Source organism: Trachurus japonicus, chromosome 7 (genome assembly GCF_045865225.1).
Source record: "Trachurus japonicus isolate A0001 chromosome 7, Traja_1.0".
Classification (NCBI taxonomy): domain Eukaryota; kingdom Metazoa; phylum Chordata; class Actinopteri; order Carangiformes; family Carangidae; genus Trachurus; species Trachurus japonicus.
The window spans coordinates 26258084-26270195 of record NC_140913.1 but is presented as its reverse complement, the minus strand read 5'-3'; the positions used below and the strand labels follow the sequence as shown (position 1 = coordinate 26270195).

At 44.5% G+C, this 12112-nt stretch overlaps 1 protein-coding gene across 3 annotated transcripts in view; it reads right to left on the bottom strand.

Moving 5' to 3' along the window:
• scube3 (signal peptide, CUB domain, EGF-like 3) overlaps positions 1–10791 on the bottom strand; it is a 77409-nt gene extending 66618 nt beyond the window's left edge. Inside the window, exon 1 of one of the 3 annotated variants that reach the window (XM_085782506.1) lies at positions 10671–10791. Coding sequence is in view for 2 of the 3 variants with exons in the window: in XM_085782505.1 (XP_085638631.1) it covers positions 6731–6830 (100 nt within the window). In the remaining variant the exon portion in view is untranslated. Of the gene's footprint in view, positions 1–6730; positions 7303–10670 lie in introns of those variants that run through there. The other 2 variants (XM_085782505.1, XM_085782504.1) reach the window with 2 other exon arrangements.
• Positions 10792–12112: the final 1321 nt, after the last annotated feature.

Genomic DNA, 12112 nt, shown 5'->3' with positions numbered 1-12112 from the left:
TAATGATGTCCCTCGCTGACCCCCCCAAACTCTCACAGAGAGACGCAGCCCCATTATTCAGCCAAGAGGTCACAGGAGGGAGCGGGGAAGAGGGCGAAAGAGGAGGAACGCTGGTGTGGAGTCAGTCATGGGCTTTAAAAAAAAAAGAAAAAAGAAGTACAGAGCCTGAAGTGACAGTCCCACTGATACGTTTTCCTGAATCACACTAAAACCCAATCAGTGAGTAATGGAAGAGAAAAACAAATGTGGGCTCTGTGGTGGGGGGTTAGAGGATTAATGATCTCAGAGCCACAGCAGCCAGCTGTGGGACAGCACTGAGGCTCCTCAGTGAGCCATCAGTGCTTGTGAAGGGGGCTCTAGAGGTGAGCGCAAGACTGTGGGGTCAGAGTGCCGTCGACACAGACTCCATCCTCCCCCGAAACCAACAGGGATGTTGTCAGCACAGCGCCGCATCTGCACAGAGAACAAAGGCCACTGACAGGGTGAGAGGGAAAGAGAAGGAAGGAAGAGATGGAACTGGGGAGAGAGAGAGTTTTCTAATTTTAACCACAATGCCGCAGTTGAGAGAAGCATCACAGGCCTCATTTGGAACATATTGTTCAGATTAAAGCCTTGATAAATAAACAAGCTGCATACAAGCTCTGCACTCCTTTCTCCTGAGTGTGAGGGTTCGAATGTTTCTCGCTGGACACTGGCGCGGCATAGAAAAGCAGCTGATCCTGGTGTTCTCTGGAAATTTTGGGGGTGATTTAAATTATATCCCCCCACCCCACCCCACCCACCCACCCAATCCTCTGCTGTACTGAAATCTACAGCTCTGTCAGCCCTGCAACCACACTAAATGAGGTGACAAATGGTGGTCACAAGGGCCTCGCTTGCTGCTGATAAAGTGAATTTCTTGCTCGAGGAAGGAGGAAAAAGGTGCCATGACACGGGGATCGCAACAGCTGATGGGGTCCCCCGAGGAGCAGCGCAGAATCTGCAATGTCCACAGGTTGAGGTTTTGTTTGGCTGTGACCTAACATTGGTAGTGCATTCACAATCTGTAAGTCAGTGTATGGTTCAAATGCAGCATATGCAAGCAAATGACTAAGGCAAAAAAAAACAGACCAATGCACATGCACGCACACACACACCACACTGAAATAAACTTCTTCGAGGAGACTTTAAAACAAAAGTTTGACATTTTGGGAATTACAATACAGTCATTTTGGGAAATTTGTTTTCCACTGACAGTTAGGCTATATGAGGAGATTGGTACCATCCGGATGTGTGTCTGTTTTAATATGAGGCTGCTACTGAGTGGTTGGCTAGCTTAGCTTAGCATAAAAACTGGAAAACAGGGGAGAATAGATACCAAAGTAACAAAATCCACTTACAATCATCTCTAAAGCTCTCAAATTAACTTGTGCTATCGTGTGAGTTTATTTCATACAAAAAATGTTTGTTTTTGTAAAAACAAAGGCTTTGTTTTACATGCGGGTTTTAGTGCAGAATTGTGTCTTGGTGAGCCAAAAAAACGTTCACACTGAGACCCATATAAAATTTCAAGTTGTTGCTTTTACATTTTTGCATGTGTTATGTATGATTTTGGCAAACAATGATAATAATATAATAATAATACTGTTTGAGATGCTTGTAGGTGAACGTTGGACTATGTTCAGTCTTGATGAGCTACCCAGACGTTTTCCTGTAGCCAACAAAAAAGTCTTAAGAGTGCTATTGATCTTCTCATGTACCCTCTGTCCAACTATTCCTTTTAAACATGAGCATAGTTAAGCCATTTGGTTCAGTTTTAGAGAAATTAAATCTGTTTTGTTCGGTCTCAAAAGCACTTAGGAGGTAAACAGGGATCTGACAACAGCTGTGGTAATTAGTAGGTTCACCTCTTACTGATGTAGCTTGGGTATAAGCCAGAGCTTCACTTATGTTTTTGTTTTGTTTTTAAAGCACAATACAGATAGCCAACATTTTGTGCCATATTTAATATCCTACAATTTGACCACTTTCATGCCAAGACGTTGCTTTTTCCCCTTGGAATTTTATTTTTGGCAGAAAATAAAAGCATCTGCAACAGCACTTTGTCCAGTGTGGGCACCTTTCTACCATCATGCAGAAAAAGAAGTCAGAGGTGCAATCTTTAAAAGGGTACTTCTAGCACCTCTCAAACTCACCACATAACTTGTTAGAGCGTGCTTGTTGAATCTTTGCAAAAACAAAGGAGTAAAAATGACACTTTGACATGTCAGAGGGCTATATAACACTGTTTCTTGGCATTGACCCCAGGAAATGACTGGTTGGATTAAACAAAATAAGATATATGCTAATTAGCGAACTTTAAAGTTGCTTGTAGGCAATTTTTTTAAACATTTGACGGAGCCAAGCAAGCTGCTTTTCTCTGTTTCCAGTTTTGGGGGCTAAGCTAAGCTAACCAGCTGCTGTCTGTAGCCCTGAGTTTAGCAGACAGATTTAACAGTGACATCAGTCTCACTGAACTTTCTGTTCGCTAGAAAGTGAATAAGTGTTCTTCCCAACATGTTGAACGCTTCCTTTACATTAATGCTGGAAACCCTTTTTTATGTGATGGTGATAAATACTTAATTTCCTAAATGGAAATGTGGCAGTAAAACTTTATCCTCTAACCTTGCAATTTTCCAAACAATCATTTGGAAAGTGCACTTATTGAAATTCTTGTTTTCGAGACCTTGAGTGGGAAGTCAGATTTTTTTTTTTTAAGGCCAGAATCTTTGACACTCTGTTGCAGAGAGGAAAATGTCTTGGTTATACATTCCAGCGGCCAGGATGAAAGTGAGCAACTGTCCAGAACGAAGGCCCACTGAATCGCCTTGGGTCACAGCTTGTACCAGACAGTTTTAACTTTACATGCGCCTGTAAACATGGTGCTCAATCTGTATGTAGTTGCAGCCTGCCTGCCCTACAAATGAGCTGAAGTGTTTGTATAAAGCTGCAGCTTGGCCACACTGAAGCCATGGAATTAAAAAAAAAAGAAAACAGCACAAGGTAGGCTACAATAAGCCAGAGTCATCCTGTTTTTAAAGGATTCTCCATTTATACTGGAGCCTCATTTTGAGAAGTGAAATAACTACAGTCTGCTAAGTGCAGTCATTAATATCCAGTCTAAAATCACTCATCGCAGTCATCCGCATTCACTTGTCCTCACAACACACCCACAGATCAAAGTCATCTTCGTGATTCATACCACATTGCTCTTGGACAGAATTGTTATCAAGTGTTTTCACCACTCAAGTAATGCCAAGATAATAATCTCTCTGCTCTCTCGGCTGCTCTGTAACAACATGTACAGTGGTTCTCGAGCAGCACTTGTCAGGCAGATGCTTTCTGAGTGCGTCTGCTGAGTGGTAAAGTGAAGCTGGATTGATCCCCTCCACCCACTCATCAACTGGTGACCGAGGGCTAGCCCGAGGCACGACCTGCCTCAGACACTCTGATCATAACGAGAACACAACTAGCTGACACCGCATGCCTGCTGCAGAGACGGAAAAGACAAACTGAGACAAGCTCGACTCTTATCGCAGGAGGGTACTTTTGTGTAGGGAGGAGGAGGGTGGGTGGGTGGGTGGGTTGGGTGTGGAGCATTAACAGGTTAGGAGCTCATCTGGTTTGATTGTGCTTACATAGTGAGAAGTAGATAGGGGAAAATTAATGGAAGACCTGTCACTGGGGTCAGGAAGTGCTTCAGTCCGCCATCTCACTGCCCAAAGTGAGTGACAGAGCATCCGGAGGACACAAGTCTTCCTTTTTTCCTGGTTGACCTGAATGTATCCTGCATTTGCCCACTGTTGAAAATCAGTTTGCAAAAAAAAAATTAAAAAAAATTGAGCTCTGGTACCTTTGCAGACAAATAGGGGCTTTTGCGTCTGCTTGTGTAAAGCACATCCAGTCTCTGAGGGGTTAAGTGCAGCAGCTCTACAAATACCACTGCAGGAGCTTGTCAGGACTCAGGGGCAACACTGAAACCACACAGCCTGAGAAACGAGAGCGAGGGTGATGAAAGCGGTGTCAAAATGTTAAAGTGAGATGACTGGCCATTTTCACAGAGGACAGTAGCTGCCAGTCTTTTTTTTTCACCCCTCCGTCGTTCCCTTAAACAGAAAATGCTCATAAGTTCAAGGCCAAAGGGATAGACAGAAATAAAAAGGCCCATTTACATGGTTCTTTTATGTGGCTTCACATACGGTTTCAAAGAACTGTCCAAATTACCGCAGACACAGCCCATACACTCCCTCATTGTCCCAATTATGCGCACACATACACTGACCTTTGCATGCTTGCACAGACCTGCAGCATATCCAGCCTTCTATCAAGTAACAAAAGTGGGCTGCAGAGGACTGCAGAAAGTGGTGAAAGGGGGCAGAGGGGAGCTGTGCACATCTTTTATGTTGCAAAAAATATAAATAGCATATTGGCTGACAGGGAGCGCTCTGACACGGTGGGTGTAATGCAGTCGTTGCTTATGGCTGACAGAGAAAAAGCACAGCTACTTCATTAAGTGCAAAGGAAAGGAAGCGGGGACAAAGCAAACAAAGCAAAGAGTTGGGTGAAAAAGGAAAGGGGTGAGTGGGGTGTTGGGGGTGGGTGCAAGAGGGATTTCTTCTTTCCTTCCATCTCGCTCATAGAGAAGACTCAGGCAGCATCTCTAGGTAAGCCTCCCCGTCACTTGGGCCTCATATTGCCAGGGCTGCTCGGTTCCCACAGTGTGCCCGGGCCTGGGTCTGGCCTTCCTCCCCGCTCAGGCAGCCCTGCGTCTTTAGACCCCCAGGCCCCGGAGCAGAGGTTACACCAACACAGCCAGCCACGGCAGCATGTCAGCCCCACACCAACCGTTGCCTTGGTGCCGCTGCATTAGCGAAGAGCTCCTGACTCTCTCTGTTCGAGGGGAGAGAGTGATTTGCCATGACGTCTATGGCTCCCCTCTTTCCTTTCCTTCTTCTTTTCCTCGCTTGTTGCTGCTCGCTCGCTCGCTAAGAAACCTCCTCTCTCACTGTCTGTCTCTGCACCCTTAATCTCTGCCGTTTCCCCGCTCTCATTTTTCCCTTCTTTGTCATTCTCTCCACCACATCCTCAAACCTTCCCTCCCTCATTCCACTGCTCTTTCACTTTTTTTTTTCCTATAGTAATGACTGATGCCTGAAACTCAGTGCCTTGATTAGACTGACATTGATGAAAGACAAAGACTCTTGTCGGCAACATCTGCGTTGAATAAATATTGAGCTGACAAATTGTGCAGTTTTTTTTTTTTTTCTAGTCGCTGTTCATCTCTCTGTTTCTGCATTTTTCAAAATTGTTTCCAGCTTGCAGACTTGTCAGTGCCACAGACTTGCCACCAACATCAAACACTATATTTATTTTCAGTTAGGCACAAAATATGCTCACAAATAACTTCACAGCCAAACACAGATAATGTGTCATTGCAGGGGCTGCTAGTCTCACACTGATAAACAGGAACTGGTGGAGAAGCCTATCAAGTGGTGGTCGTCCGGCGTTTCGCTGTGTGACCAACAAACAGGTGCATGCCACTGCAGGGCGACTCTCATACAGAAGCATTCCACACTACAAGGAAGTGTGTAATCGATGTTGTGGAAAATAAAGTGAGAAAAAAGTAGTTCTAATTGCAAAATGTAAATATTGAGTTTTCCCACAAGTGGGGGCAGACCACCCAGGATGCAAAATAGTCACCCACCCCCTTTCTCTTTTTGCCTTGTCGACCGCCCTAGAGATGTCTTTTTGTGTGTGCAAAACATCACCAACCACAATCAACACTCACACAGAAACCATGATGTGTCTTTGCATGCAAATACTTCTGGCAGCTCTGGCTTGGCATTTTGTATTGTGGGAAAATTAAGTGATGAAAACCTGGAGGAGAAGTCTGAGTGGATCAGAAATGGAGTGAATAACACACCGTGTCTGTCTCGTTCCTGTAAGGTGCCAGAGGTTGGTTTTTTTTTTCTTTTCTTTTTCTTTTTTTTTGATTCAGACTGCCCTTGTCTGGTCTGAATAATTTCTCACAAGACAAGGGAGCAAGAGGGCAGCGGGCTGGGCAGGACGGCACTGTAGCTGCAGTGTCTGACAGACACAGGCTCCTCCATGTGTGTGTTACAGGCTGGTGTCAAATACTTGTCTGGACTGTGACAAATGCCTCCTGGTAGTCTCACTACAATTACCTGCAGGATTAGCTATGAAACATAACTGTTCACCTGCTGATGCTGTTTGAAGATCAAAGAAGACTGTTTTTTTTTTTCCTTTCTGACAACAGCAAGGTCTCAGTGAAACTTAATAAAAGCCTCATTAATGTTTCCTTTTCTCTCCTGCCTTGGCAAGGTTGCAGCAATATAAAGGAACACAGCACACTGACACAAGACAAGCAGCAATTACAAGGTTGTAAAATTAGGGCACTGATGAATCAATAGAAGGCAGTTGATTGAATAAAACTACGTATAATTGATGAACTCAAGTCAATAAAAACTTCACTTTTGCCCTAAAACACTCTGCTCTTAACTTGGAGTAACACAAATTAAGTCAAAATCCATTTATTTAGGCAACTGATCTCAATTTCTGTAAGTATCTTCTTTCCCAAACGCATCCAATAAATCCATTAATGAGGCACCAGGCAGGCAAGCAAAAAAAAAAAAAACAGCACATTCACAGCCACTATGAGTAAAATCAAAGCTATCTGGAGGTGAAAACTTACCTTGAGTGGTTTTACTTCCTGAAGCTGACTGTTGGACAAAGACGACCAGGCAGAAACCTACAAATCCCAGGCTCGCGCGTATCAAAGCGTGCATATACATGTTAACTTTCACTGTAGTTCAACACCAGCACTTTCTAAGGTCTGCGATGCGCAAGAGCACATACGAGGGTGTGCGTGTGGTATAAAGGTCTCTTGTTATTCCCTCTGAGCACCCGCTGACAGGATCCTGTGCGATCCCCCTTCTTTCTTTTCTTTTTTTTTTCCTCTTTGCGCCTGCTTATTTGAGTTTCAAGTGATCGGGGTAGAGGATAGCCCGACTACGCGGAGCGGAGGCAGGCGTTTTTGTTATCATGTTTCGAGCCAGACCAATGTCAATTTAAGAAAGGGAGGGAGAGAGAGAGAGAGAGAGAGGGCGAGAGAGAGAGAGAGAGAGAGAGAGAGAGAGAGAGAGAGAGAGAGAGAGAGAGAGAGAGAGATGGAGTGGAGCGGCGGGGTCTGAAGGGGGAGGAGAGAAGAGGAAGCCGCGCCGCGCTCCGGACTCCTCCGCTGCTCCCTCTCTCCCTTCACAGGCTTTAGCGTCCTCCTTATTATTTTTAAACTGCAGGGATTCGCACACGCACATACACACACACAAACACACACACAGGTGCCACTTGGACAAAAGCTGGGACCCTATGGGCTATGGCACGGTGCGTCTGGACTCGTGCGTTCACCTGGCCGCTGCCACCTGCCTGCATGCGCCAACACGTCGGCGTGTGGCAGAGGTAATGACTGAAGAGAGAGAGAGACAGACAGACAGACAGAAGGGCGGGTGGATTTATAAATGTCTCAAATGGAAAAAGTAATAGCCTGGAGATTGCATTTTGTTCCTACTCCAGCAGACTGTGTAAGAGCTCCACCAGTCCAACTAACAGACCAATAAACGCCTATTTTCATAGGGTCAGAGGTGCAAGCATTGATGTTGCTGCACCTCACGGGATGGATGATTAATCCAAAAAGTAGTTCATCTAGAGAATATTGATATTTATAAGACAAAGCCAAATCAAGACAGGAGCCTTTTTTTTTTTTTACTGAACTATTTAATTGGGGGGAAAAATAGGACTAAGATTGACAGTGAAAGTTCAGCAGACAGAGCTAAGGACTAAATTGCAAAACACATTTGAAAATAGAGAATGAAAAACTACAGTTTTATTTTATACATCAACTGATTTCCCTGCGTATCATCCTTATTCCAAGGTCAATTGAGGGCCCTAAGCAATTTCATATTCCTGCTATAACTGGAGCCGCCTCTGCATGAAGAACTGAAATCTAAATGAACGTGTGACTTGTATGAAAATTGCCTAGGCATATGGAGGATTTTTTTTTTTTATCAAAAGCCCTGCTGATATTAAATTATGATGTTGAATGACTAAACTGCAGCAGCTGTTCAAAACACTGTTTGTATGATAACTAACAATCGGTAATTGTTTATGGGAACCCTGATGAAAGCTTTACATAATAAATATCTGGCCCAGGAACCTAAAACAATGCAAATGATCGCTTGTGTCATGTGGTTCCAAAACTATGACCAACACCACATTATCCCTGCAGGAGATTCAGCTCAACTGCCACATTTCCCTCATTGATTTTTGCCTCTGGCGTTGAATCACTAAAGCCTGGCTTGGTGTCAGAAATCAGTCATAATGAGATTTACCCAACTATTTTTGATGCATGTTGTTAAAAAAAACATTTCATGCCAATATTTCCTTAAACTAAATAAAGATGAACCGGCACCAGCATGCTGAAAAGGGGTTTTGAAGTTGAATAGGGGTTAAAGTTTTCACTCCGGCACCATTGGCCGCCCATTCCTGAAAACCACTGATCACGAGGCCCCTGTATGCACACCATTACCCCCAAGACCTGAAGAGGAATGAGGCTTGAGGAGTTACATGAATCAAAACAGACCTCTCTCTCATTACCAGGAGCACAACCCACTGAGCCAATGCGCCACATTTCACTATCACTGGCATTTGTTTTCAGGGAGCACCCTGCAAAAGAATAGCATCTGTAGCTCCACACCTGCTATCTGCTGTGTTATCGCCTAACTTAATCAGCTGTGTTGATGCATTTATGTTTCTATTCCGAACGTACGGGGCAGATTCCACACTATAATTATCACGCCTGCTCCCATGTGTGATTTTTTTTTCTCAATCAAATATATTTAGGGTCTCACAATGAGGCTGATTGGAGATAACAACTCCTCTCACTTCAGACGATGCCGAGAATGTGAACCGCACACACAATGCGTACCGGCTGATGACGGAGAGGGAGGAGAAGGGATCATTTTCCATTATCTTGCATCTTATCCGAACTTTGTCATTACCTGCGCATTAACATCTATGTCTCAAATTGTAACTGCCTTAGATCCAGAGACAGATAACTCATGAAGCATAATATTTTAGATGGTTTCCCCGTGCTACCACATGTTTTACCAGAGACCAGGGGGGCTTCAATAAATAAGAGATTCAGCACAAAGGAATAACCTTCCGAGAATCCCTTCTTGCATCCACGGAGGAAGAAAAAACATGTAAATCCACAGCACAAAGTCAAGCAGTTCAGTGTAATTAAAACAACATCCGTCAGGGATATGGAAATATCCCGTGTCCCTGTGTCCAAATCTCTGGGTAATTGTGAGCACTTGTATAACCAAATGAGCTCAGAGTCACTCGGGGAGTTTGAGAAAGTCAGAACATGGTTGCCACAGAGCCTGAGTACAAGTCACACACTGGAGGATCAGTGCACTTTTTCATGGCAACACGTCATTAAAGACAAAGGGGGCTGTACACGGGGCATCACACCGTGCACCAAACTATGCTATTTTTTACACCAGCAGACACACAAGGGAAGCCCAGGCTATGTTTAATTTATGACACTCCTCGTCACGGAAAAAAGGACTCGGGGTAAGGAATAGTGGCACAGAGAGTGGAAGGTGTTGAAAGAGTAGTGAGGATCTTTCACACACAATAAGTCAAATGAAACCGAATCCCACCCCCTGTTCACAGAGAGCGAATCGGTTTTTCAGCAACATGCTGGTGAGATTTGCTGCAGAGTGACTAACCACAAGCTGCTCTCACTTGTTCTGCATACAGTGAATTCTTATTGGATTTTTCAGAATTTAAAATAAGAGTTTGTTGCATTTTCTTTTTTTCAGTTTTGGGTCCTACTGTAACTCAAAATTAAAAAATGTATACTTCACTAAGCTATTTCTTAAGACAGGTGCGTGGGAGAGGGAAGAGCAGATCTAAAGTTACAAATATTCTCCTGCAGACTGTCTAACTCGCAATATAACGACTCTTTTAGCCCCGACATGTCACCATCTGGATCTTTGTGAAAAATGCATGATGCAAATCAAGAGATAGACCACATTTAACAACTGCGACAACTGTTCCATCTCCACCCACGGTTGTTTGGAAACTCCAAAAGATTTCCACTTCTCAGAAATCAGAGGGCAACAAAATATTTTCAGACAGGTCTTTCAGACTTTGTTGTGACTATACCTGCTTGTAATTTTGACTCAGAGAAATCAAAGTCCAAGACAATGCTCCAACAGCTGTTGCGGTAAGATAAATGCAAGATGGATGCATGTTGGGAGGCGTCTGTGAGAGCCAACACTGTACTATACTGCATGCTAATGAACTACAGAGTTAGAAGCCCTGGAGAGAGCCTAATGTTCTCTTCCAGATGGTCATACACAGGGACACATCACCTAAGCTCCTCATTTACTTTCTTCTAGTTCGACTTTTATGCTCCCCAATTGTCTGAAAGATTTATGTGTGAAAATGCCAAGACTCACAGCTCGGGACCTTTTCCTCTTTCTTCCCTTCTTTCTCCTCTCTGCAGGGGCTTCCTATGCGAGGTTACCGACACCACCGCAGGCCCAGCAGGATCTCTTGGTACTCACCATGCCAGCACCACAGGGGAGCAGAGTGGCTTGCTGAGTTCCACACTTTAGTACAGTCATCCCAGCGAACACTGTGGGTTTGCCCCAGGAATGCCTCCTGACCACAGCCTCAGTCACTGGCACTAACGGAGAGCAGGAGAGAGGGAGAGAGAGGGAGAAGGGAATTACAGTTATCAAGTCGGACGAAACAGAGGTGTCACACACAGCCACTCTAACCGACTTAAGGAGTTATTCTCCCACGTCAGTCAGGTTAGGTTTGGAGAATCTGAAATGAGTGCATCTCCACGTCGAAGTTGTGATGTAGATGTAACATCGCAGGGGTGGAAATGTCACATTAGATAAAAACCTTCTGACGAGTGTTGTGACCACAGCACCCTCAGGCTCTGGGGTTATGAGGGACTGTTTTCTTTGAGTCCCAGTCACATTACCTAAGTCTTTATGCCGCTGCACCACGGAGGTAGACAAGATACGGACGGGCTTGTTAGCTGCATGAGTGAGCGTGTGGGTGCTGGAGGGCATACAGGCCTGTGCACATACAGCATCTGGTGTGTGTGTGTGTGTGTGTGTGTGTGTGTGTGTCTGTGTGCGCACCTGTAATCAAAATGGACCCATCAAGATCAAATGAGAAAAAGAAGGAGACATTGTCCTGTTAAGATCCGAAGTTTAATCTTTTCTGATGAGCCTCTATCATTCAAAGTATCAATCACCATCATGCAACAAAAAGAAAAAATGGATAACAGCACACACGCCAGCACACACACACCCACAGAGGAGAGAGATAATACCCGTATATTTTAAGTAAACCTTTTTGATGACACAGAGCTGGGCCGGGCATGCTTAAACCCCAGCACACTCAGCAGTGGCTCTGTGCCACTTTGTCTCCACTAATCCTCTATGATCAACTCATATCTGGAGAAAGGGACGAGGCTTGTGGCGGCCTCCTTCAGAGACAGACTGTGTGCAAGTAGGTAGGTAAGAAAAAGAACAGGACCCAGGACGGCGGGGAAGTCCCATGAGCTCACCGTCTAGCCTGATAGCGCAGCAGCAACGCCTACCTGCTCTAAGTGCTAACCCCAGGGAGTGTCTCCAACAAGGAGCTTTAGTTCAGGTTCATGTGAATGTCAAAAAATACCAAATATTACAAAAGCTGGAATTTTTCAGGAGTGAAACACCACATTTCAGATCCCATTCAAACCATGTCAGACTCAGCACAAATGATGATTATACTTTAAGGGTCATTGTGACACTGTGATGAGTAAAACCTTCCAGAAAATCGCCCACATTCAGCTCTTACATTCTTTGCTAATACTCTGACCTGAATCACTTCCTCGGGAAGGAACAAGACAAAGCGATTTTGTTTGGAAAGATAAAAACTGCAGCTCAGGACCGAGCTGAGCTCTCCGAGTCACGCTGGTTCAGGCCCGTTCTGACCTCATGAGAGG